The 27,473-nt window shown below is 49.1% G+C and overlaps 6 protein-coding genes across 6 annotated transcripts; 2 read left to right on the top strand and 4 right to left on the bottom strand.

Annotated features, from left to right (window-relative positions):
- Nucleotides 1–1,438: 1,438 nt before the first annotated feature.
- On the top strand, nt 1,439–2,301 carry T310_2874 (uncharacterized protein; the record flags this gene model as incomplete). Its single annotated transcript, XM_013474306.1, has 4 exons — nt 1,439–1,445; nt 1,477–1,486; nt 1,639–1,714; nt 1,777–2,301. 4 exons carry the CDS (start codon nt 1,439–1,441, stop codon nt 2,299–2,301), a joined length of 618 nt encoding a protein of 205 aa, XP_013329760.1.
- A 179-nt stretch (nt 2,302–2,480) lies between these two features.
- Nucleotides 2,481–3,602, top strand: T310_2873 (uncharacterized protein; the record flags this gene model as incomplete). The annotated part of the gene is made up of 3 exons (XM_013474305.1): nt 2,481–2,729; nt 2,869–3,229; nt 3,337–3,602. 3 exons carry the CDS (start codon nt 2,481–2,483, stop codon nt 3,600–3,602), a joined length of 876 nt encoding a protein of 291 aa, XP_013329759.1.
- Nucleotides 3,603–17,875: 14,273 nt separating this feature from the next.
- On the bottom strand, nt 17,876–18,427 carry T310_2872 (uncharacterized protein; the record flags this gene model as incomplete). The annotated part of the gene is made up of 3 exons (XM_013474304.1): nt 17,876–17,952; nt 18,081–18,293; nt 18,334–18,427. 3 exons carry the CDS (start codon nt 18,425–18,427, stop codon nt 17,876–17,878), a joined length of 384 nt encoding a protein of 127 aa, XP_013329758.1.
- A 1,829-nt stretch (nt 18,428–20,256) lies between these two features.
- Nucleotides 20,257–22,464, bottom strand: T310_2871 (Enolase; the record flags this gene model as incomplete). The annotated part of the gene is made up of 8 exons (XM_013474303.1): nt 20,257–20,311; nt 20,459–20,501; nt 20,533–20,669; nt 20,888–21,118; nt 21,172–21,625; nt 21,689–21,923; nt 22,007–22,302; nt 22,359–22,464. 8 exons carry the CDS (start codon nt 22,462–22,464, stop codon nt 20,257–20,259), a joined length of 1,557 nt encoding a protein of 518 aa, XP_013329757.1.
- A 639-nt stretch (nt 22,465–23,103) lies between these two features.
- Nucleotides 23,104–24,483, bottom strand: T310_2870 (uncharacterized protein; the record flags this gene model as incomplete). Its single annotated transcript, XM_013474302.1, has 1 exon — nt 23,104–24,483. One exon carries the CDS (start codon nt 24,481–24,483, stop codon nt 23,104–23,106), a length of 1,380 nt encoding a protein of 459 aa, XP_013329756.1.
- Nucleotides 24,484–25,344: 861 nt separating this feature from the next.
- T310_2869 (WD repeat protein) lies at nt 25,345–26,926 on the bottom strand (the record flags this gene model as incomplete). The annotated part of the gene is made up of 2 exons (XM_013474301.1): nt 25,345–26,306; nt 26,368–26,926. The coding sequence occupies 2 exons, from the start codon at nt 26,924–26,926 to the stop codon at nt 25,345–25,347; spliced, it is 1,521 nt and encodes a 506-aa protein (XP_013329755.1).
- Between the last annotated feature and the right edge of the window lie 547 nt (nt 26,927–27,473).

Raw genomic sequence — 27,473 nt, 5'->3', positions numbered from 1 at the left:
TTCTATTTTCTTGTCTTGCTTCGATGCGTATGTAGAGTTCCCGTATTATCCCTAAGAAGTTGCTGACCACATATTCTCGAATAAAAGCCCTAGGTGCTGGTAGGATGGTAGGGCTGGCGACTAGATAGGAATAATATAGGGTTTGATGCTATATACCTTTTGTACGTGGAAGAAGCCTCTGATCCTTGACGAAATACTCAACTTCTTCCAAAGCGTAATGACGACCATAGAAATCCTCCCGGGAGTAACTAGGGTTCGTATACAGGCATACCACTTTCTGCTTTCTGCGCTCTGATTCTTCCGAGGTGTGAAATAGCTACTCGTTCAGGATACTACCTATTTAGGAATTTTGATTCTCGAAAAGAAGATAGGGCTTTTTCTGTCTCCTTTGGAAGTCCAGCGTATGGAAAGCACATCATATATTGACTGGATTTACTGTATCTACAGCGTAGAAACTACTCATAGAATTCTACCAGCCTGCACTCCCCTACTCTGTACGTCCTCGCCGCAAATTGCCGCCATGCGATGGGGGAACCCTCCGCCAGCCGCCTGCTTTCCCGTGTGTATTCACTGTAGAAGACTGCCTACCGGATGATTCCGTGAATTCTCTCTCTCTGTGCCGCCGCGGCAACAGATCAGGGTCACCGTCACTGTTCATCGCCCTGTTAGCGCTGTAATCCGTGAATTGTATACTCTCTGCGCCAATCAGCGTCCAAGATCAGGATCATCATCATGAATCGCTTCAGATCGATCCCATGAATCTTTTGCTCGCTTAATCTCGCTTATTGCTCGCTTAAGGCGATAGTGATGCAGTGACAGTGAGTGCGTGATCTGAGGCAGATCACTCTTGCCTCACTGGTTATAAAACCCCCCAAGGGTCGCTCTCAGTCTTGCTTCTTTCTTTCTTCCCCCCCCTCTCTCCACACATGTACAAAAAAAAAGTACAAAAGTACAAAAGTACACTTATATACTCTCTTTTCTCTTTCATGTCTTCTTCTTCAATGACCTCTTCTATATTTATTATTTATATTGCTCCATACCCTTGAGCAGAGCACCTTGGTATCTGTACATGAGATACTTCTGATGTGTCCACCATGACTGCACCATGACTGCCGACCTGATGTCGGCTGTTTAACGCTAATATCAACTCTTATATCTGGCAATGGTGGGGACTGATACTCGCTGTGGCTGATGAGCCAGCTTCTCGTCAGAGAGAAAGAAGCTGATGCTGGCTGGCCTTTCCCGAATCCTGCTGCCCAGACAACATTGTGAGCTGCATGTGAACATCCACAGACACCCTTGTGTCATCAGTGACATGCCTTTTCTATTAATTGCGGCAACAAGTGTGTACAGAGTTTCACAATTCTGTACAGTTAAAGCGCTGGGCTTCCAGAGACAGGCATATTTCATGCCTGTGGATAACATTGACCACAGCACCATGGCAAGTTAGGGCTGCAATTGCTGCATACTAAAAAGACAATTTCTTGTAAGTAGCACGCTCCATCTATTTTTGTGATGTTGTTCAGTTGTTTTTTTTTTCACATTTTCTTTATTCATATCCTGGTTCATCGCTTCATGGCCGCCGCCCTGACTGCACATCTTTTCTATTCTTCCATGTCTGTGCTAATTGTCTGACAGGACTGTCTTGTCTACAATCTTAGTTGAATTGTGCTTGCTTGATCGCAACATACCAGCTGCCGCAAATTCACATCTTGTCTGTATTCCCCATCTCATCGTAAACATCACTGCGTGTTTCATTTACTAACATCACGGCAGTATGCAAGCGTCAACAGTCATGCTCATCACTACCCCGGCGACATCTGGCGCTGCAGGATCCCAGACGACAACGCTCCCACCCATGTCACACTGTCCGATGCTTGGGCTTCTCTCCCAGCGACAACAAACAGCGAATCTCGGCCAGCTGATTTTGCTGGAGCTGGAAAAGCCTCGACGCAAATCGAGGCATATCACACCTCAGTCTTCTGCCTTGCATTGAAAATCTTTCCTCCAGTCGCACAATGGTGCTTGTTCTTTATCTTCTCCTCCTTGGTCGATCCTGGCGTCGACTTTGAAATTGCAGGGCTGTTCCCTAAGAAAACCGGGGCCACTCTTGACACTCGACTCTGTCACTCTCTCACGCACCGTGGGCCCTCGCTCTCGTGCCCAGCAGCGAGAAAGCACAATCACGGGTGGATGAAGGCCGACTCCTACCACGCGTGCAAAGACAGGAGCGAGGCCCAAAATCATGGGCGGAACCCTCCTGGCGATCTTCTTGACAATCCTTGGGTGAATTACTCCTAGTTATACATACATACATTCTTCTTCATACTGACAAGTCTTGTAGACTGCCTCGGATACTTACTTCACGGCCTGCAATATTTATCGGACTGTAGTTCTTCCCAGCGGGCTTCACTCTCGATGAATAGCCCCGGAGGAAGCGTGTCATCAGCAACGGCTTGATTTGTCTCACAATCCCAAAGATGCCGAATTCAGCGTTCGTTCGACCCTCGTCTTCGCGACCGTTCGAGACGGGCACTCAACCCACGTCGGAAGTGTTCAACAGAGCTCTGAAAAAGAAGACTCACCCTCGGCGAGAAGAGATGCGTCGACAAATCGCGAAAGAAAAGAAAGACTCCAGCTGCTACCAAGACGAGTCGACGGTCGTCGTCTCCCGATCAGGAATTTCTTTTTTTTTTAACTTGTTTTATTTGATTCAACTACCGTTAGTGGTATTTCGAGAAGATTCTCCCTAGCAGCTCCTTCAAGGATCGAGACCCTTCAGACTGAGGCCGTTGTCCCCGAATCATGAGGAGACAGTATCAGCAGGTCAACTCATCTTTCGATCAAACACACTACATACATCATCAGATTGGATTACGAGACCACCAAACCTCAGTTGTATTCTCAGGACAGCACACATTCCGCCATCGAAAAGGAGTTCGATTCATCCATCCCTTCATGGCTGTTGTTTGCGAACGCCATGATCGGCCACTGTATCCGTGGCCCGCGCTCGAAGGCCTTGCCATGGACATGGACCACACATCTGATATTCTGATATTTCTTGACAAGTTCAATCGGCCGTTCGACTCAATGCTCCGTGCTATCACGGCCATTGAACTAATCCATCGCTCCCACCGCTCCACAAAGCCATTCAGGCTGAACAAAGTCAGCCCTGGCCCAACATTCACGTTTACAACGACGCGCTCTGCCGTTCACACCCACTTGCGTCGTACGACAGTGGAAACCTGACGATAAGATGGTTCTCCGTCTGAAGAACGCGATCTTATCTTCTTTAAGCTTCGTTGATTGAAAATTCAATTTATTACACCGCTCCAGATACTACTCCGACAAGAATGGAGGGATTGGCAAATCGATGCCAATGGCTTTGTATTCGCGTTGCTACTGTTCGCAATACATTCGCAATAATACAAATTCGGGCTACGAACACTGGTCAACCATCTTCCTGTGCTTCTCATCAGTCCGTGTATGATTCGACCTTCGACCCATTGAATCGCAAGGGCTCAACAGACCCTCCGGACCAATTCGTTGCTAGAAAGGGAACGCATATCAAGAGCAATGTCTCGATTGTCGACGAGGGATGAACATGCATTCTCGACCAAAACATCCGTCTGGATTCTACCGAATTGGGCATCGACGAGTCTTCCTGACGGGCCAGACAGGTCGAAGTGCCCAGTCTCAGAATGGATCATCCCGAAAATTACTTGTATCTGAGTGTCAGATACCTGCATCATTGCACGTTGAAGTCAAACCGCAGTATGGCAGCGGCGTGGTGGTGCTGGCAAAGAACCGAAGCAGAAACCGAAGCGAAACGGACCGGACAGAACAAAGCCAAGGCCGCAAGAGTTGAATAATTGTTCTGGATCGAGAGCCGAAAGGAACCGAAAGCAGACACTTCAGAATGAGTGGTGAAACAGTTTGACCATCACCAGATTTCCCCGGAAGCTTCCGCGGTGGCGCTCGATATCAGGCAACTGGAAAACGACATTGCTATCTGGTCTCCTTATGGCCATATCACTGTGGATTTGCGCAAATTGTGCCAGCAACACCAAGGTTCGAGAGCATCGTTACCTGAACTCCGAATACTCCAAGAGGGCATTCAGTGTGAAGCAGTCTGAACATCCACAGAATCACCTGCAAGCGTTCACAGGTGCACTCATTCTCGAAGCGACGACGAACGATCATACTATCGGTCGGTCATACCACATTGTGGCCGCGACTTCCTGAGTGGCTTGATCGTCTCGCTCGCGACGAGTTTACAATGTGGCAACACAGACAACAACCAGAGTTATACTGCGCCAACCGGGAGAAGGGGGAAATCTCCTCATGCCTTTTTCCCGGAGCTTGTTGGGGTTCTGGGTGTGGTATTAACAAGTGTTTTACTAAAATGCCTTTATCTGCCTTCGATTCATACCAGAGGAACTCAAGTGAACGGGGATCTTCTCATGCCTTTCTCCCAGAACGTGGGATTCTGGCTGTGGTATCAACCTTTGGTATACCAAAATGCATTTTCCGCCGGAGTCCAAGACGACTCGTTAGTGATCACCACTCAAACGTCGATGACATCGGTGTCCCTCGATTTAGCGCCCTGCTTGGCATCGGTGAAACACTCCGTGTCAGTCAATCAACACGAATCATGGTTCGACATTGAGCCATATCAGCGTCAAACTGAGACCGAAGCGTGCGAACACCTCGAAATCGACAACCCCGACAGCCGAAAGTACATTCAAGGCATATGTTTCAATTGTCGCTTGCACTTTTGGCAACCTGTTGCCATTGAATACACTTAGGGTTATATGTTAGAAAGAGACAGCGGAACCCTCGCTGAACGCACGGCAGGAAGTTATAAGCACTCATCTATGACTCACAACAGTACCGAGATAAATCCATGGAAAAAACTGCGAAAGAAGATGTATGAATACAACGGTGCGGAAATTCCCACATCATACGCCAAGTCTGGGGATATGGGTGGAAATGGATTGCACATCCTGCGCCTCAGCTTCTTCGGGGAAGACCGCAATCACGAATAGGGGACAGACAGACATCATTTTTGTGTTCATCTCGTCGGTCGAGCACATCAGCTAAATCCAGCGCAGACTTGTTTCCACAATTTTCCTCGCTGTAGGATGGACGAGAATTGTCACGTCGAGCGAACCAAAAGCGACTACCGGGTTCTTTCAAGCAGGCAAGCCACATACGTCGGACCATTATTAGCACGGTCTCCTCGGCTGCGATGCGATGTTGCAATTGATTGCGAAACTACATGTTCATGCTTCGCAATGGTCCGGATCAGCTGGAAATTGCAAAAAGAAAACGCCCATTGTACTCAGCTTTAACGAAGCAGAGTACTGTACATGGGGCAACATCAGAAGCCTCCATGGAAGAAAATAATTTGATGCCGCCATGATCGTCCTCGAATGGCCGAGTCCCGTGTCTATTGCTTCCCTGATTGTGATAGACATGCACCACCACCTCAGGTGCGTGTGGAAATCCACGAGGAGGAAAGGGACGACGACTTTAATGTTTAAACAAACCCTGTCATCACGAAGGCAAAGGGTGCTTCTTCGCGGGCTGATTCCCGTGGACTGCAAGAAGGCAAAGAATGAGGCAACCGAGGAATTCCGGACAGCCTACTGAGCATGAATTGAAGAAGAACCTGCTCGGCGAAGATGACACTGGGTTCGTTGTTCCAATATCTCCATCTCTCCACCTCTCAACAGGACTCCTGGGACGATAAAGATGTCCAGGATCACGGGCTGGATGCCATGCTGCGAGAATTGAAATACGGAAAAGAGAGGTCTTACAGCCAAAGCTAGCAGTCAATACTCATCGCGGCGAAGAATTTTTTACCATCACAGTGCAGAGCATGTCCCCAGTGTGGTCGCAGATCTCAATGATTCCTTGTTTGACATGGCTATGAACCCTGAGACGCGAGATGTCGATTTCGGCTACTGGGTCAAGAACCGTGATGGCAGTGATGCCATTGTCAAAGTCCCCCGGGAGGTCTACGATCAGGTGCCTGAACATGGGTCATCGGAATAGTCCTCCTCAGAGGAAGACACAACGGTTAATCGGTTATATAAACCATATGTTATGGTTTATGTGGATGACTATATCTATCCACCATTCGATGACCTTTGACGAGCATCTACGGCACAGCTTCTCAGAGCAGGAAAGAAAACATCGTTCTCCAACACGAGCCGCTTGCATCGCAGCAACTCTCCATGTGCAAGGGAGAAAAACATCTTTTAATACGAGTTCTCTGGAATTACGCTGGTGGAAAAATCATACGCAGCTCTTGAATCATCTGACTCATGCAGCCCTTTTGCTTACTGATGCATGGAGGACACGGAAATCAAAGACTCACGCGGGCGTTGCAACTCTCCCTTTTCCAAGGAGGACAAAAACCTTTTTTTAATACGGATTCTCTGAAGTTAAACCGTTTGAGCAACCGCACGCAACTCTCGAATCATGGGTCGCGAGACGTTCAAGCCTTGGCACCAAGACGGAGCACGCTGGACTGGTTCATATGGGATCAAGTCATTGCATGCCGCCAGCACTTCAACAAAGACATTTTCCTCCTGGCGGCAAGTCTTTTCTTTGCTGTGCGCTACAGGCAAGTTCTTCCCTTGCAAATGCTTTGATCACTTTTGACACATGCTGATCGTCTACAGAGATTCATACAGTGGAAGCACTCTCCATCCTCGACTTCATCCTCGAGATCCCCATGGCTAATGTCCGAAGCGTACGGAGTATTGACGGCTATACTCCACAAGCACAAAAGGAAGAGCGTTATCTTCCAGGACTGATGAAGGCTTCGGATTACGAACCAGCAGGCGATGGGTTGCTGGGGCTCACTATAATATGGAAGATGTCCAATCATACACGCTTTTTTCACTGAAGACGATTTGGAAATACGTGTTTCTCCTGCGGCTGTTCATGAAGTCGCTTCTGAAATTCTTCATGAACTCCAGAATGTGGAGCACAATATGCTTCTAACTCCAGCTGCTGCGCAGGATGCCACACGGAGCTGTACTCGTATTCTGGCATTGGCACTGGTCAGAAGAAGCAAGACCTCCTCAATCTGGACAAACAAGGGTATAGTTTCTCACTTTCTCGCCTGTCGGGTGTTACGGGTGACCGAAGTGGCTCTAATGAAGCCAACTGAGGAAGTTCGTTTTGGTCAGGCGTTTGCACCACTACTCTCCAATGGCCCATTGAAACGTATGGTCCTGGACATTTTTCGGACTCGTTATGTCTTTCCATACTGCTTCCTTCCAGTCGCAATCCGGTGGAATCGACGACACTTCATACCAAACGGACACACGGTTTCAAATTGGCGAGCGGGCAAGCTTCCATGTTCGCTGCAGGACCAATCGATTTACTGTCGACACACGAGCACCCAGGAAGATGGACCGGAACCGTCCTTCTATGCTTTTGTCCTCTCGATTCAGGCTGTTCCAACAGCAGCAGGATCCAGTCTTCTGCATACCTGCTGAATGTGCAGTCTGTGATGTTCACGCGTATCGGCTCTCCGCACAACATGGCAGCAACCCGTGTATTACATGGAGGTGTTGTTGCACTCACAACTCTTCAGGCAGAGCACCATTGGCCCCCATTGCCAGCAACTTTGCCAAGTGATCCTAGTCTGGGTCGTGACATATTTGAAGGTGGTTCTCATATTCCCGTCTTCCATGGAATCCACGCCATCGGCCTTCGATCGTGCTGAGTTCGAACAAGGCAAGACAGAACAGAACGGCACTGTGCCACTCCATGATGATTCTTTCAATCCTCTTGTGATCTTTGTCCTTGTTGACATCCTTCCGCATCACGCGGTGCTTCTGAGCGATGAAGCAAACAACAACATATCTATTAGAAGTTGTTGCAGACTCGGCTTAAAAGGAACATCAAATACCGTGGCATTCGCTTCAACTTGGCGTCAAAACTGATGACGCGAAGAAGACCAGAATCGGAAGAAAGCTCAACATCGATGGTTGGTAGTACGGTCGTCTATCAAACTACCATCCGACATCTGGTATAGCAATGCATGTCGAATCTGCAACATGTCGTCGTCCTCCAAAAGGAGTTTTCTTCTTCCGCCCTCGCAGTCTTCCTTGTTGAAATCCCTACAAGCGCGCTGCTCGTGCATGCTCCGCAACTTCGAAGGAGCTTGGGTCTTGCTTTATTAACGCAAAACAGCTTGTTTGTGCCGACACAGACCTTGGTTGCAGAAAGGTCAGTCAGCTGCAGACACTGCCGAGTCGACTCGTCAAGAAGTCGCGTTTCGGACTCGGCAATGAGCACGGCGACGGACCGCAAATGGTCATGGAACCTGGCTATACAGCGATGGGAGTCGTTATGGATGAAGCACACCTACTGCGCAAAGGCCGTGTGCTATACTCCACAAAGTGGAGTGACTGCAACCCCAGTTATACTTTCTCTTCACAGCAACTCCAATCTTGAACCCATCCACGGACTTTAAGGACTGGACATTCTTTGTACGATGGATACTCAATCGACACATGAGATGGGTAACCGATGAAAGTTACAACAGTCTACAGAACCACTCCGTTCCTTACCTGACTGATCGATTCCAGGTGGAAAACGATAATGATGGTATTCAACAAAGGTACTGGGGTAGCCCACGGAGTACCTCACGAAGATATGGACTCCGATGATCATCCGACGCAACCTCAGCAGTCGAATCCACTTTGACAAGGGCCAGCTTTTCAGCGAAAACATCCCACCGACCATCTCCCTCCGTCAGGAGCTCGGATATTACGATATTGAGACGGAGGGGGAGATGTGTGACACGTGGTATACGCGTCTCCGCCGCCGTCTGATGTACCAAGATAAAGACACAGAACGCACGCGATGGGACATGAGAAACCTGCACGATGTCCTCAATATAAACACGTGGCTCTGGTTTTTCCTGATTCCAGAGCTCACCGTTGTGAAATCCGGATCGGCTTGTCCATTGTCATATCCGAATCGACCAGTGCGTCGAAAACCCAGCCTGGCCTCACTCATGGGCAGATGAATGCTAAGACGCTCACCAACGAGCTACCTCAGATCTGGATCCGAGCGGCAGTGGCACGCGAGAACGAATTGAAGCAGCAATAACAGGAGTGTGGAGGCAAAAAAGCAGGTCGGAGGCGGACAATACCCACGGAACAGAACATCGCGGACCTCGACGCCCTCAGCTACCTTTGCAAAGGGGCGCCAAAGCCTCGTCAGCTCCTCCCAAAAAAGAAAAGAAGAAGAGAGAAAAGAAGAAAAAAGAAAGAGAAAATGGGAAGGGAAAGTGAAAGTGAAAGGAAAAGGGAAAGATAAAGAGAAAAGAAAAAAGGGAAAGGGAAAGGGCAAGGGCAAGGACACGAGAAAGGGATAAGACAAAAACAAAAGAAAAGAAAAGATACCGCACACATTTCCAACATGATCAACATCCTTTACCATCGTCACTGTCGGTAACACACCTCTCTACCACTGGAAACCGAGCGTGGCAGCTCTTCAACCAAGACGACAACCAGTTGAGGTCCAATTTATTTACACTTCTTGAAAACAAAAGCCGACTGAACAGCAACTTGCCTCTTAGGGAATATGAAACAGCCAATGTCCCTTAGGAGTTTGCTGCATGCCTCCTTACATGGAATCAGCGGCAGCAACAAGTTTTGCCCATTATCTATTTCCATGAAGAACTCCCAGAGTGACGCGAGCATCAAACATGACTCGGTCAATGGTTCTTAGATCTTCCGCCATTGGCGTCCTCCAACCCAGACGGAGATTTTGATTATCTTAGCAATCGACAGACAACGGGACTGTCATTTCTCGGATGCAACGGCATCGACCCGGCATCGAGTGCAAACATAAGAAAACGGACAGCAGCTGTGCAATGATGGAGAGATCTCAAAACACCCACATCATTGTCCTCGTGGCTCTCCGCTCTCTCATTCAGAGACTGGGAATGGCACATACTCGTCGAAGTGAAATCTTACCACGCCTCTGCAAGAACCTGTTTAATTTGGCTCGGTGATGTTCGAGCCATGCCAGCGTTGAGGCACCCTGCAGACCTGGATTGCCCATACTCTCTTGCCCGGCCCAGGTTCTGTGTGAGAAGAGGAGGGCACGATACAATGTCAGACCAATCTGGTGAAGCAGAACAAACACAACTGTCCTTGCTGGCCCCGGGCTGTTTTTATTGACAGGTGGCGTTGCGGATGCTTTGTACGCTCTCCAATTGCCTTAGACAGCATCTACTTCTACAGCCGTTCAGCTTCGCATTCATTCTTTACGAATGCAAAGGGCTCATGTCTTTCATGTCCCATCCAGCTCCGAGGAATATAACATGAGATTTTTCGAACATACCGACCCTCTCGGAAAGAGGAAGGACATCCAGTCTCTATCTTATGTTACATAGTCAAATGTCCGATTTGCATATCTCGCGGTCAAGACACAGACCCCGCACTTCTCCCATCCACAGTTTTCTCATCTCATTTATCTTTCTACGCTCAATACAACAGGTCCGTGAGGATACAAACAACTTCCATACTCTGCTCACATCCTGGGTTGTTCATTTTCAGCACTATCGAAGCATACCGAACTTTACAACAATGTTCGCAAAAATTGGGTGGTTTGTTGCTCGATTCCTGTCTATGGTCGGCGTGGGCTATCTTAGGAACAGATGGTAAAATTGGAGCCATTACGAACACCATGCCTCCGAAGAATCGCAAACATTACGGATTTACAAACACTACGGGCCTGGACACCGGCGTTTCTTGAACAGGCCCACCACCAGTGACTTTGAGGACCCATTTGTGGATTACCCTTCATCGATTATGGATGTCTGACAACGCCATCGCCGAAAGTTCCAATTGAGACCACGCCCGCGTACGATCCTATACAGGAACCCCGTCAAAGAAATATAGGCACTCTAATGTTGAGCAACTGGATCTTACGCTCTTTGACGCTCTGGAGACAAGAAGTGCGTAATGGCGTACAATAAATTGATTGAACGCAAGAAAAACGGGAACCGACAGAGACGATAGTACTGGAAACGTCAGCACGATACCGTTCTACACTCTGTATCATTACGACAGCCTTTTAAAAGGAGGGCAGCGCAAAATTCCCTGACGGACAAATCCGGAGCCTACGAAATGGCAAACCCATAATAGCTCTTGAGATTAGGGTTTCCGAGAAACTTGAAAAACGATTTGAGGACGCCAAGAAGCTATTGCGCGGAACTTCTGAATACACCCTGCTAGTTCTCCTGGTCAACATCAACGAAACCTTGAAGAAAACGGACAGAAAAGACCTTGGGGACTGTCAGATTCTCAGCTTCGTCAGTTTGAGACGTCAGGTACACTCGAAGAGCACATTCTGGCGTGGCACCAGCGACACAACATTCCGTAGGACGACGACAACAAAGACAGGAGCGCAGACTACTTGGGAACGTCGATACTCTGCCCCATCCTTTTCCGACTCGATTCGCGGTTGCCATAGTCCTCGCAGATCAAATTTCTCCAACTCTGGGACGAGGAGTCAAAGAAATTTGGAGACCAAATCCAAATTAACACTCTCATGGCGTTCAAAACGTTTCCGTTCGAAATCCTTCTCCATCCACGGACAATACACATGCTGCTTGCATGGTCGACCCAGCTTCCGTCCAATTCGGCGGTGATGGAGATGGAAGTAGGCGTGAGGTGTCGTCGTCTCCTCCTTTCAACCTCACGCCTTTCTTAAATCGTCCACTTTTATCACCCCTGGCCATGCGGGATGAACGTCAGCATTTGCAAAAGAAAAAAAAAAGAATATCATCTCCGAAACGATAGGGACAAGAGTACGATGAACAGACAAAGAGTACAATGAGAAAAATCCGCTTGTTGCCCCTGGAATGCGTCAACTTACTCGAATGATCCCAGAAGGTCTCTAGCCATCTGACTACCTCTCCAGTCTCTATTCTATACAAATTTTCTTCTCCAACACTTTCCCCAAATGAAAGGGACACGCACTGTCGACGAGCAGCAATGTTTCTCTTATTCAGAGCGAGGGCGTCAGCGCCTGTAAAGAGGACGTCGGGCACGATAACTGTCACTGTCAACGTCACGGAATTGTTACCCTTGGAAGTTGATGGACATTTTGTTCATTCTGGAGAGACGAGAGTCGATCTGGCCAAAATGTCTACAGCATTCATGGGTCAGATACAGCCTGCATCTACACAATTGCGCGATGAGCTTAACTCGAAAACATCTACATCTTTAGCTCTTCAATACCCGGTTGTAATAGTCCTCGGGAAATGGATGCTATCTATCCTAGGGAAGATACTTCCTCGATGGGAAACGCGGTGCTATGATTCTTGCCATAAGACGTTGAGCGGGGTTTAATTAAGGAAGAACGGGGTTAGCCACACCTGCGCTTCTTTACTTTGATGACAGATTCGTTCTGGCAATGTGAAGACTTTCATTTTATCAGGAGCGTGGAGTTGAATGCGACCTTCCAGCAACACCAAGATCCATACAACTTGTTCCGGTATGTCGTACGGTTTTGCTCGACTTACCAGCACAAAAAAAAGAAGACAAAAAGAAAAAGAATGAGAAAGGAAAAAGCGAAGAGCGAAAAGAAAAAGGAAAGAGGAAAGAAAAAGAAAAAAATTAAAAAAAAAAAGTTATTGAGCAAGACAGCACAAAATTCACCAATATGGGCAATTTCAAGTCCACCGTCCAAGTATTGTCCTTCAATCCGGCAGAGGAGTACATTCGCAAAGACAGAAACGCCCACATCAACCATGACCATCAACATATGCTCATCAACTCCGGAAGTCTACGGTCGGAGCAGCTTTGCCAGCTATGTGAAACCTGGCGTGCCTGAAATACGAAGATTACAATGAACTTTCACACCAACATGTCAAAACCTGAGTATTGGCTGATAGTGTTACTCCATCGCTACTCTATCTTTTCCAATACATGTACATACACACATGCATGGACAAAACGTCCGACGTTATGGACGTAAAAGTTGGCAAGGCGATAGGACCAAATCGGAATTCCTCTCTCCCAGCAATGGGCGGATCATCGCAAGTGTGATATCAATTCACAGATTCAACCCCGGGGTTGCACATATAGGGGTCATAATCTTGCTGGAAAAGGACCTCAATGACGAAGCTGATTCTGCTTGGGATACACACAAATACGGAGCGGGAAAAAATGTCATGGCATGGAGACAGTCTCAAGACCCCGTCGAGGTTTCCAGCACCTAGCTATCTCTTCTCGTTGATTCAACCAACATATCACCTTGACGGAGGCTTTGTTTTCGACTTTAGAGAGCCAAGTCTCGCTGGCAGAGGCGAAAAGCGATAGTTTCATGCCTGACACGACATTGTGCATTCAACTTCAAGTATGTACAGTACAGATGTACAGTACTTCTTTCCTGACAGGAAGAACCGCTACATAAGGCAGAGGGCAGTTTGGTGTGAAGACTGGCGATTGTCCGTGCAGACATCACATCAACATCATTATTTCTGTCTGCCAGACAAATCAAAGATTGAACTGAACAATCACCCTGGATTTCGGGTCTCCTGCAGTGGACAAAATCAAAATCCTCTTGCTGATTTCATCGCGTGAAAATCCAACAAAGGCTGCTACAAATTCGCCTGCCTCGCTTGCAACACCAGAGTGGAGCATATCGACTCCTCTAAGGTTCTACATCGCTTTACTGTACTTGGAATATCCTTACTTCTTATATCATCATCTCTACGCGTCGAGGACAACGCCTTTTTTCGAGGGGGGCATTGTCGCGGTACAAGGTCGTACCTTGACCGATCCATTGCCATCACGTGTAACGATCATCCATATCTTGTACGTGGCCGGAGCAGCCTAGTGGAGCTCATGGACTCCGCTGCGTAACCCCGGCATTGCAACGCTATGTGGCACCTCTGGAGATCAAGCTGAGCCTCAAGAAACGTCATCTATGAATTCGACATGCCAACCAAACGGTTTGGAAACGCCGCCGGCATGGAGCACTTTTCGCAGATGGACCGCATTGAAGAGCGGCTGTCTCGGCTCGAAGAAAACAACTATCTCCTTCGTCCATATCGCGACCAGAGCTTGGATATACGACGAGTGATCCTCGATGCAAGTTGCCACAAAGACTCCTTAACGTTATTGTTATTGCAAAAGGAGACGCGTTGAAGCCCTCACCTCCGCAACATAAAGCACGTACGCTTATGGACTGGCATGCAACAATTGCCGATGCAGCGCAACAGACAATCCGCGCGGTTTTGAACGGGTGAAGCTGAATCTAGCAAGTATGATGTATCTCTTTAACAAACGAAAGCTGGGACACCTGCTTATGGTGCCTATTGGGATCCCCACGGACAATGTCGCACCAAAAAAGCCACAAGCACACAACTAAGCAGAGAGCCAGCACTAAGGCCTTCTTGAAGGTTCGTCAGGACAGATCGCGCCTATCCCAGCCACAGATCACATACGCTATTCTCGATAGCACCGGTGCCCGACTTAAGTCCACCCTTATCTTGGGGTACCATGATGCCCTCAGCAGCAACTATCAACGCCTCCCAGAACAAGCGTTCCAGTGATTCTTCACAGCCACTGCAGCATATAACACCAAAATCCAGAGACGCATGGAACGCTGAAGATCATTGAACAGAGCTGGAGTGAGAAGGGGAAGACTGTTGCCGGAAAAGACAATCCCCTCAGCATTTTGACCCAATGTCACACCTGCCAGGCTGTCATACATGGCGCAGGATTTACACGGTGTGAAATACAAAGGATAAAGCAGACAGGAGGGAGACCGCAGTGCATGGCATGTAAGAGAGACGACCAGCTGGAATTGATCATGCTGAATAAGTTCCACACCAAAATGTGCGTCGAGTTTTTCACACGCATTCAAAACGTGTTGATGGCAGAAACTCTAGTGCATATTAATTCACTTGAGGGTGAGAGTCGGGTAGCCAAGTCTGAGGAAATGAAATTGGAATCTATACTCTACCCTCGAAAACATCTAGGCGTCTATGTTGTGGGAGAAGATGATGATGATGGAGGTGACAATGATAGCGAAGTTTACAAACAGTTTACAGTGAGCCAGTTTATAATGCTCGACTGCCTCAAGATTGCCTGCCAAAAAAGCGCCAAACCGAACATTGGTGCCAGACGATATACCATTGCCCAGTTCCCAACCTTGGAAAGCTTCCTGATGATGCTTTGCAGCGGTGACTCACGCTATCGCTATGAGCCGGATCCCGGACCGAATATTCCAGCTCATGTACAACAGACTCGACATCATAAAAGATGAGGACAGGAAGTGGATCGATAGAGTTCTTGGCGAAATACCCTACGATGTCCCTGTTGTTAATCCACCATCAAAAGGCACAGACGATAATGCCGCTGATGTTCCTGCGGCTGATATGGCAGGAACAGATACCGCGGCCATTTTGAATTCGACGCCTGATCCTTGGGGGCGATGACAAAGGAGATGGAATGGGGACACCCTATGCATCGTCAACACCTGTCTTGCCTCTGATAGGGCAAGTTGCAGTTTAAATGTCAAGATATTTGCTGCGCTGCATTAGCGGAAACAGAGTACTTGGACAACATTAACCATTCCTTTGGTTGCTATCGAAGAGCGACCACGGATCTCGGAACATTGCAAGCAGGAAGAGGCTTAGAGCCATGGAATGGGTTAGTTTTCTTCGATCATTCCTTCATTTGCTTCGACAGCGGCTGCGCAGTCTCTATCCGACCAGCGACGACGAGGAGGAAATTCCATTAACTCTCGAAAGTCAAGAAGTAGGGCTGGGCTGGTGAACGACATCAAACGCAGAGTTGGATTCGCGATGTGATCAATTATTCGTGAGGTGTACACGAAACTCCTAGCAGTGTGAGGCCGGACATTAACAAGAGGAAATCACTTCGCGAAATATAAGGAGATGTTTCAAGATGAGGTGGAAGAAATGAGGTAAATACTCTGGGGGAACTCGTTGATAAAATGCGCACAAATACACCCGCGAAGATCCAATCCAGAACACCCCTATCGAAGAGACCTCGTAACGTCAATGTCGAGGTATGGAATGGAATGGAAATCCGAATTACGCGGTGTGGTGTGCGTATGTATGCATGTCCAATATACGACATACTACATACATATCCTTATTGGCGTCTCGCCATACAGCTCGAGATCGAACAAATATTCTTCGCCAAATATCTTAGCGACCACTCTGACAAGCTCCATAGATTACGCATGCGACCTGTGTGACGATCCAAGAATTTCCCTTCGGCAATCAAGTATCTCTCGGCGTCATAATATGTCAGGACCAGAATGAATTTAGAACCCCTGGCTACAAGGTTTGGGACTGGAACATCGTCGCAGAAGTGGCAGAGAGCCTTTTGCTCTCGCGATAGTGTCCGCTGTTTACAAAAAGAAACATCGCCTGCAATGCAATTTCAGCATCCAGGATGAACAACAAGACAGGCTTAACAAAACTCGTCCGACGTGGAAGATCCGCATCCAATGGACTATGGAATACCCAAGAACCTTAGATTTTACACATTGTCTCCTGAGACTGCTGCACACGAGGCAGACTACAATGCACGGACATATCAGCGAGTTAGTAACGCCGCGGGACCTGGAAAGCTGTTGATCTTCTCCCCGGTATGACACTTCTATTCCTACGATGGGTTTTCCGTATCAAGGCCGATGGCAAATACAAGGCTCGACTGGTCAAGCAGAAGAAGGATCGACTTCCATGAGGTCCATCTACTCGTCGGTTGCAAAGCCTATGAGCCTAAAGATTCTTCTAGCCCTTGCTGCTAAGCTTGGATGGCACGTCTACCACTTTGATCTTTGTGACCGCTTTCCTTAACAGCGACCTAAAGGAAGCCATTTTTATCCAACTGCTCGAACAACGGGTTGAAGAACGTCTCCAAGATGCCGTCACTCTTTCAAAAGCCGAACTCAGGACCGCCATCCACGAAGGACAAAAACGCGACGACCTACGGAACAACGTCAAACACTCCATGTCTGCGAGGAAGGGCGACCAGCGCCAATCGTCGATAAGCATTTTCGAGACATACAAACAGCATTGTTGGTACTGGGCAAATATTCTACTTCACGAACCTTCGATTCAGATAGTTTCTGGATGCTAACGCCCTACCTCCATTTAATGTGTCAAGACCTTCACGGCTCCCACAATACAACAGAAGGAAACTTGGTCACCTTATGGTACCGATTGGCATACCCATGGACAACGTTCCACCAAAAAGTCATAAGCACACGACGAAGTGGCGCGCTGAAACCGAAGCCTTGTTGTCAAATTCCTCGTAGAGCCGGTCAGCTCCTTAATAAGACGCTCTACGACCTCGAGCAGTCACTTCAGGAAGGGTTACTACCAAGCAGAAGACGCGACCGAACCGAACACTGGTGGAACTACTACGCGAGCACGAAGGAAAACGAATCAAATACTTGGAACAACAGCTTCGGCAGGAAGCAGACAATGCGATCTGCCTTACTCACCAAGAGCGTTGAGTTGGTGTGGATGAAATCCAGTCCCGCAATTCCCTAGCGAACGCCAAACACGACCATATCAGTGCATAACGGCCTAGCGCCAGACGAGGTCGTGTGGCTCCAAGATCTCTCCTCGCCACTGACACGCACCATCGGCCAGATGCAAACAACACCAAGACCAATGGATTACTGTGCCTTTTGTGGATTGGACTACAACTCAGGACCGTGCCATTACGCCCTCCCTTCGTACGCAGCTTCACCATAACGTTGTTGCTACGCTCTTGCAGCGCTTACAGGACGGTATGCTACCACCGATTCCGCAGTCAGTTCGCTCAACCCCGTCTCACACATCTGCACCAATTCTTCTATCTGCATCTGTGGTACTAGAGCCATTATCCCAAACATCTTTAAATCCTCCATCTATATCTGTCATTGTACCCAGGCGATCATCCCCGATTCAGATATGTGACTGGCTAGAAAGTGAAAGCTTCGCCCAAGTCGACCCATTGTCGAGGCCCGCTTATGACAAGAGGCCAAGGGAAACTCACCATCTGTTGTTGTGCCATCTGTTGCATCAGTATCAGATTCATCGCCTGCTATACATGTACCAACTCCGACTCCATCATCGGCAAGTGCAGGTATACCATCGTCTCCAGTACCAGAGGCGCCACTACTGTTGCAACCAACTGTGCAATCAACTCTCGTACCGTCCATTGCTACCCCAGCAACATCGTCAGCTGCACAAACAGTACTGTCATCGCCTGCTACGTTTCCATTGCTACCTGTACGGCCAGAACATACCTCTCCAGCGTTCATGGCAGCGGCACCCTGTCAAGATGTTAATATCAATAATCAACTTGCCGAACTCTCTGCTACTGTTATGCCAATATGGCATAACGTAGGGAAAATGGGAATTTTGTTCGAAAAGCAAATATGCAAATCAAGACGAAGTCATACTGTGTTGTGCAAGAGCTAAGAACTAGCTACGGTACGGGTACAGGATGTAGGAGTCACGGGTCAAGTGGCACGTCAGTGTCAATCCCATCAGAGATGGTTCGTCCTGGGATTTGGAGAATAGCATCTTGAACATCGCACGTCGTTTCCACTTCTTAAAGGCCGCACTGCGATTCTTCATCACCACGGCGTCCCACACCACTAAAGCCTGTCGTCCATCTCAAAGTAAGGTCCGCCGCAGTACGATCTTCACCACCTACTAACATATCCCATTGGTGTCATTTCCAACCATCCTGAAGACAAGGTCTCGAAACTGAATGCCAGAATCCCCAGGGTAACACCTGTTCTTTGCGTCGGTGTCTCAGAGGATGGGATGACCAGGGTGTCATGAATATCAAGTTTGTCTGCTTGACCAGCGCTACCAGCTAGCTCATGAGAGAGAGGAAATCCCTGGCCGATAGCCTATGGCGTTAGTACGAAACCGCCCGTCAGCCCTTGCTCCAAGAGACATCAGAGAAGTACCAGGAATGGAGAGCCCGCATCTACTGGGACTTCATTCCGTGGGAGCGCAGAGAAAAGCATCAGTCAGGAAAAAAAGGCAGCTGCATCGAATCGAACCCTCCAGATCTACATCTAAATCGCTGCATCTTCAATGGACACGCGGATCCTCCCAGAGACCGACCGACCGATACAAACATTTGTACACGCGATGTAGATGACAAATTGACTCGACCTGGACATACATACATTGTCAAAGAACACGGACGTCTTCATCAGACGCAAACTCAATGCGAAATCCACCAAAGTCGTGAAACGAATGACTTGCTCAACTCTCTCATCCTCGACAAGCAGGAGGAGTGTATAATATCAATATACCCATGAGCTGGGCAGATGCAACAACAGATTTGAAAATTTATTCCTTGGTATCAGATTCGCGCTGAGCTGATTTGATCGATTTGGACCGATGTCCGACTTCTTCATCATCCTGGATACTATGCTCCAGCTCACGATCGCTATTGTAAAGGAAGGCTTCTGCTTTTTGCATGAATTTGATCGAAAAAGGGAAAAAAAAAGGCCGGCGACCAAAAAAAAAAGAAAAAGAAAAAGAAAAGAAAAAAGTAGATACATGCATGCTCAACTCAACAAAAGAACCTAACTCANCTTTTTCAACAACCTGGACTGGTCATACATTCCGACTGTCGAAAAAAATCAAACATAGTCATTGCCATAAGCAACTGAGAAAAACAACAACAAGAAGTTGATCCACGCAAAAAAAAAAACAAAAACAAAAACAAAAAAAATCATCTTCACATAGATCCGATATCAGCCTTGACGGTGACACGTCCGTCGTACAACGGCAGCACTAGAAAAAAGTGCCTGATCTGATGGCCAAATTAATTCTATGCCATTCGACTATTCGAATGGCAAACCCAACCTCCTCCTCATGACGTGATGCTTGAGATAGGTATCTCAGAGACAAATAAAACTTGGGGAAAAAAAAAACTTTTTTAAGACGCCCAGAAACTAGACGCAATCAATGACTCTAGTCACTCTTTTGTCGGAACATTCGAACCGAACCATGAACCATGATTGATTCTATCATCATCGTTCCAAGGATAAATTTAGAAGGAGACGACGAAGAAAGAGCACAACACAGTTGTTGGTACATGCATGCATGTATGTACTGTACATGCCAGGAGTATGGAAGACTATATGTATCTACCTATATGGATATGAGCCAAAAAAAAGAAGAAGAAGAAGGGAGGGAGGTCAGACAGTATGAGGAAGAGTTATTTCTTCGGGAGAACGAGGACCAGCGACTAAACTGAAAAAAAAAACAAAGCAAAACAAAAAAATGGAATAACTCAACATGTCATTCAATCGATCAATAGGAAAAAAGGAAGGGAACCAGGGCCCTATCTCAGCTGCATGTCTGTGTGTGCCATCCACAAATTACTTCTCTCCAACTCACATCATGAATTGCTTTTTTTCCTTCTCCCAGGCTGCTGCAGTTGCTAATACATGTATGTACATAAACACACATACTGTATGGGACAGACGGGTTAGATTTGATTTGGGTTCTGTTTATGTGAACCCTGTGGATGATGATGACGATCGATCCATTACGGTGGAATGGAATGGATGTATATAGGACTTTCTTCAGATACGGGGCATATACTGTACTGTATAAATAATCAGGGCGATAAAATCATGTACTGTAACAACAGGGGAAGAGAAGAAGAAGAAGAAAGAAGGAAAGAAAAAGAAGAAGATACCCTCTTCTACTTCTGTATATAAATGATAATGGCACGATAATATTGCTTCATATCGAATCCATTCCTCTAGACAACCGGACCACCCTTCAATACATATATTGCATATACAGTACATACAGAGCTACTTCATCCACTTAGGCCCCGCATAATACGACGTCTTGGTCGTCGCCTTCAGCTCATCCTCAATATCCATCAACCGATTGTACTTGACCACTCTTTCCCCGCGGCACGGACTGCCGGCCTTCATATGGCCTGCGCCGAGGCCGACGGCCAGATCGGCGATGAAGTCGTCTGTCGTCTCGCCCGAACGATGGGAGACGAAGACTTGCCAGTCGAATTTGGATGCGGTGCGGGCGCTGCACGAACTCTTATTAGCTGATAGAGAATGAATGTGTGGTGAGCCGCTTACGCCATGATCGCCTCGCTGATGGTGCCAATCTGATTGATCTTCAGCAGCAGCGAGTTGCAGGCATCGTGCTGCTTGGCGAGGGCCATCCTGTCCACGTTGGTCGCGAGGAGGTCGTCGCCAACGAGCTCGACGGCGCAGCTCCGGTGGAACTCGGCCCAGGCGTTCCAGTCGTCCTGCGAAAAGGGGTCTTCGACCAGGATGATGGGGTAGTCCTTCAGCAGCTGCTTGTACAGATCGCTCAGCTGGTTGGGGAACAGCTCGTGCGGGCGGTCTGTCTTGAATCCGATGTCGTACAGACGGTCTGATTTGAAGAATTCGGATGCTGCAGGGTCGATTGCGAATTTTACCTTGCCGGTGTGTCCGGCTGCTTCGACGGCGGTCGTCAGGAGGTCAAGCGCTTCGGATGGATGGGTGATTGGAGGTGCAAAGCCTCCTTCGTCGCCGATCGTAGTTGCTTGAGCAGATGCATCAGTCTCGAGCTGGAGACTTTATATCTCGATCTGTAATGCCGACTAACCTGACGGTCCATACTTCCGGGCAAGGACCTTCTTCAGTTCCTGATACACTTCACATCCCACCTGCACCGCCTGGGCAATATCCTCCGCCCCAACAGGCGCGATCATAAATTCCTGAAACGCCATCGAGTTTCCGGCGTGGGCGCCGCCATTGAGCACGTTGAAAAATGGCACGGGGAGGATATAGCTAGGCTCCATCTCGGCCTCCTGGCGCAGGAATTCATACAGCGGCACATCCTATCGGAAAACAGTACTGGGGCTTCAACAGGCAGTTCTTCCTGCGCATCAGAGACAAAACAGACAGGACAGACAGGACCAACCTTTCCGGCCGCTCCAGCGCGGGCACACGCCATGCTGACGCCCAGAATCGCATTGACGCCGAGCTTTTGCTTGCTGTGGGTGCTGTCGAGTTTGACCATGAACTCGTCGATCTTGCTCAGGTCCTTGCGCACGTCGAACTTCTGCTCGATCAGCACCGGCCCGATGACGTGTTGCACGTTGTGCACCGCCATGAGCACGCCATTGCCCCCGTATGCCTTGGGATTGCCATCGCGAATCTCCACGGCCTCGTAGCTGCCCACCGACGCGCCTGAGGGGACCAACGCTGTGAACGTTCCTGGTGCAGCAGCCAGTGAGAGTCAGTCATTCCAAACATGTCTGTTCGATAGATACCTTTCCCCGTCGTGACAGACACCTGGACAGTCGGTTTCCCGCGAGAATCCAGTCTCTGGGCTGCTCGGATGGACGAAATTAGACCGCTATTATTGTCTTCCGCCATTTTTTTCCCCTTTATCCTGCAGTCTCACATGAGAGAATCACATCAGACAACAGATATTCTCAGAAGAGGGCCAACAATCTCCGAATTGGACATCACCACCGTCGTCGTCATTGTCACATCACCCGTGTGTAAAGTAAAGCCAACGAACGGCGGGCCAACCCGGAGGTTTCAGGAACCAGACTCGGACCAGGGATCAGATGTTCTCGAGTAGATTGGTTCAATAATTATTAGAGGACAAACAAAACTAAAAAGATGGTTAGGGAGATCAGGCTCATACCGAGACTCGAGTTAATCTAGCTTGTATAGATTTCAAGTCTCATCCCCTCAAACCCCTGCGTACCAGCGCGCTATTTGGGTCATTTCCGTACATACCATACTGGATGATCACAGTGTTAATAAGTTCAGGTATTATTCTTATTATACTCCTGTATAGACAAATTCTTGACTACCAACGTATTTGAGCTCCTGCGCCGTCTCCTGATCCTGTTGTAATACAAACCGAACTCCACCCCAGACAGATGGTCAATCGTAAAAACCCTTTAGCCAACATGAAATCCGAAGAAACCTCCATAGATCCATTCCATTGTCGGTCGGCCAAGTTTGATTAGAGTAAGTATATTCGGGCTCTTCTCGTCCAGACTAAAAAAACATGTCCTCTAGAAGAGGATAGTCACCGTCCCCGTTGAGAAAGTCCACCACTGCATCCTCGTCTGCAGAACTGTATGACCCCAAGATTTGGAGAGTCCGACCTCGCCCCCTCGCAACATGGATGTCGCTCACATCATGAATATAGATCGTGTCGAGATGCTTCAGACTTCCCTCCTGCTTCCAGGCCTCCAGCACATCCATCCACGCATCTTTCGACAGATGAAAGCAACCGAGATACAAGGTGCCTATTGCCGCCTCACCACACCATTGTGCCAAGTCTGTGAGATCTTTCAAGGTAGCATCTGGGCCTTTGATGCAAAGGGTGGCAAGCTTAGGAAAGCTGGCAGGGGGAACCTTCGTCAACAGACGGACGGGAGATGAGATCGTGGGGGCCCATGGACCCTTGGCAAAATGTAGACACAAGCTGGTAAGATTTCTCGCCGACGACATCAGATCTCGAAAGGGCGCTATCAAAATCTGTGCTCCACTACGGAAGGCAGAAAGTCGAAAGCAGTCAAGTGACCCAATCGCGGTCTTCAGGAACGCCATCTCCTGACTTGACCCTGAAAAGACATCAGACGGGTGGGCATCTAATGATAGAAGTCGTAAATTGGGCAGAGGAGTCTCTAGGTTAGCGGCGAGACACTTCAGGCCACGGAACGCGACAGAACTCCAGATATCTGCAGTCGGCAGGGATGGAAACACGGTGTAAAAAAGCTCGGGATGATCGTAGACAATACGACAGGGAAACCACTTGTCGTGAACCATTAGACACATTTCGTCATGCGGTTCTTCGAGGTATTTCCTCAACTTTTTGGGAATGTTAAACCACTGACGTTGCGCCGGAGACATACAACCGCAGCAACATTGGCATGCAAACTCCAGTCGCGTAAGACGGATGTTGTTGAGGGATGTCAAGCTTGGGAGTGCTGTTGAGAAAGCCTTGAGATCGGAGTCATTGACGAGAATACGTTGTTGCTGCTTCGCAAGCCTTGCCCACATCTTGCGAGCTTGCGTGATCCGCTGCTTATGCTTATCACTCTTTTCTGCCTCCTCAACACGAGGATATTCCAGGTACAGGTTTTGATGGAGAAGGAGCAGATTGTAAACGGAGTGATCCCAAATAATGAGTTGGACATGTCTTGCCAGTCGCTTGTTCTTCGTGATACCTTCGAAGGCCTCGAGGTCGGCTTGATGAGACGACATGAACAGCCGGGTGACAATAGGATACGACGTGGCGACCAGATCGAGGTTACGACACACAAGACGAAGATTCTTCAGGTCCGCGACGGAGAGGCAATCGGTGAAGAGGAATTTTGCAGACGTAAACGCCCCATTGTGGAGGTAAATGAGAAACTCCTCCAGGTTCATTGCTACACTGGCAGAGAGCCGTTAGAATGGTTTGATCGTGTCAGAAATAAAGAATAACATACGTACTGGGTTCAATCTAGACAGGACCAAGGCTGGATATAACGAAAAGATGACGAGCAGATATGCGGGATGCCTAGCATTGATTAGCTATTTCCTCGGGCAGATATCAATTCACTGCCTTCGGATGGAGACAAATCCACTGCGATAAAGTTTTGTCTCGATAAGGCAGGACAATCAAGAAGCGTTCATGAAGGCTGGCAAATAAATAACAGGGAAGAGGAAAGACTGGAGATGACTGAAGATGGCAAGAATCTGAGCGAGTGCAACGTGAAGAGGTGGTGGTGAGGGGAAGCGACAAACAAACAAACAGTCGTGCACGCCAGGAAAGAGTCTCCCACAGCAAGTCAGCCAAGCAAGACATCGTCAGTGAATGACACTGGATGAGTTCGATTAGTCGCTCACGACAAAATAAAATGAGGAGGAAAACAAGGAATTTCTAACTTTAGGGGTCTTCCACTGCCACCTGTAAGCCAGCCTTTCCCAAGATGGTGGATTTCATGGCTCTGCAGATGTTGGTCTTTCCAACCACTAGACAAGTGGCAATATGGAGGATATCTGTGCCTACTGATATTGATCGATAACCCTCTGGAGGCTGCCTGTGTGATTCTTGTCCACAGAGGTCATTCTTCTTACCAACCATCTTTTGTACAAAAGCAAACAAACAATCAGGCAATGGATGTCAATTCCTAGCGAACCAATCCTGAATGCAAATAACAAAGTTACCCTGGGTATCCTGCAAGGACTATCTATGAAACTTCCTTGACCCATATGCAAGAAATAAATAAAGACGACAACCATGCATCATTCAATCATTTTGTCTCCGTCGCCCTCCGCCTCGCCATCTTGCGTCTGTGCTGGCTCTTGCGATGTCCCTTCCATCTTCTCGCCGTTGGTTTCTGTTCCATCTGCCTCGCGCGACTCGACGACCTCCTCGACCTCTTCCCAGACGCGTATCGTTCGATCCAGACCACAGCTGACCATCAACCTCTTGCCTTCGAACGAGCAAGTATCCACGCAAAGAACGGCGTCTGTGTGGCCTTCGAGCCTCTGCAGGACGTTTTTGCTGACAACATCCCAGCAGAGCACCGCCCCATCTTCGCTGCCGCTCACAACAAAGGCTGAAGGAGGGCCTCCGGGGGCGCTATAAATCCCAAACCCGCCGCAGAGACTGTACTTGCGATTGATATGGCCCTGATACGTTTGATGCAGCGTCCCTCGACGTAATTCCACAGTCGCACACAGTCGTCCAGAGTCCACGCCAGCACGAATTTGCCGTTCGGCGAGAATTTCACCGCCGTGACCGGGGGGATTGTCCTCGTGGACCAGCGTCCGCAGACACTGACCCGTCGCTGTGTCCCATAATCGAATCAAACCGTCCGACGAACAGGAGACGATGAGGGTCCCGTCCCACACGACGTCGACGCCCGCGACGGGGTCTGAATGGGCGGGTAGCGATCGCATCACGCGCGCAGAGCGCACATCCCAGAGAAACACCGCCTCGTCATACGATCCACTGATAAGCATGTTGCCTTTCGGAGAGAACGCAAGCGAATAGACGTAGTTGTGGTGGCCGTTGAAAGGGACCGGATGGGCCTTGCCCGTCAACACATTCCACAGCCGTATGGACTTGTCGTCCGACCCGGACGCAATCGTCTCGCCGTCGGGACTCCAGGCAACGGTCGAAATGCCCGCCAAATGGCCCTCGAAAGTATGGATGAGCTTCCCTGTTAGCGTATCCCAGACCTTGAGAGCCCCGTCCGCGCCTGCAGATCGGCCATGTTAGAAGCGCGTCTGACGAAAAAGATAGCAAACATGAAATCGTACCTCCACTGGCGATCTTGGATCCATCAGGTGAAAACTGCACGGCAGACACGCCGCGCAGATGGCCTTTGAGCAGGAACTTCTCTCTGTAATTTAGATGATCGGGCTTTGGCGGGGGAGGGGGAGGCGAGGGTATTCGCTCGGACTGCTGCTCTGATCGCGGCCGCGACCCTTCCTCGGCATCGTCGTCTCCCTGCGCGGATTCCTCTGGCTTGGCCTGCTCTGGCGTGCTGTCGTCCTGGGAGGAGCTGCGACTGCTACGGCTCGCGCTGCGGCTGCGGCTGCGACTGGGACTCCTGGACTGCTCCCGGGTATTCCGCCCCCAGTAGGTGTCGGCGTCGACGGCCAGTTCGTCGGGGCTCCCCGAGTCGCTGAAGCTGTGCGAGCGACGGTTGTAACGCCTGCGAGCCGTGTACGCCTTTTTGGCCGACCAGCTGGCGCGGCGGCGCTCCATCTCGTGATCGGAGGTTGCGGCGAGCTCGTCGGAGGACGAGCTCGTGGGGGAGCCGGCGTAGCCATTGTTGAGGCGACGACGCTTGGGCGGATGGTTGCCGTTCTCCATCTCGCAGCGTCCAGGCCTCGAGACAGCGAGATTCGGGGTGCGCAGCAGGCAGAAGACAGAACTCCCAAGGCTCCTGCGGACGGATGCCGTAGTAATTCGCGCCTTTTGAACGCACGCGACGAAGATGCAAGGGCAGCGCGCGCGGGCCAATTAGCGGGCAACCGGCCAAGGCGGTGAGCGAGGTCTGCCAGCATCAACTCACGCTGTCGTAATCTGTCACCAGCACGACCTCATCGATTCTCTTCTCTTCGTCCATTTTACTGTCAAAGTCCAGTTCTGTCGAACTGTGCCAGCATGGCTGACACAGCACCCCCCACGCGCATCCGCATCCTGACCCTGAACTGCTGGGGACTGAAGTTCCTCTCGAAGTACAGACACGAGCGCCTGTCGGAGATCGGACGCCAGCTGGCCATCGCAGACGAGCCCCCCGAGATCGTCGGGCTGCAGGAGTGCTGGACGCAGCAGGACTACAGGAGCATCCGGGAGCAGACGAAGCACATCCTCCCCTACGGCAAGTTCTACTTTAGCGGGGTGTTTGGCGGCGGGC

Source organism: Rasamsonia emersonii (genome assembly GCF_000968595.1).
Source record: "Rasamsonia emersonii CBS 393.64 chromosome Unknown ctg1118621760041, whole genome shotgun sequence".
Lineage (NCBI taxonomy): Eukaryota > Fungi > Ascomycota > Eurotiomycetes > Eurotiales > Trichocomaceae > Rasamsonia > Rasamsonia emersonii.
Note: the sequence above shows the minus strand (reverse complement) of the source record. Positions and strands in the feature narration are given on the sequence as shown.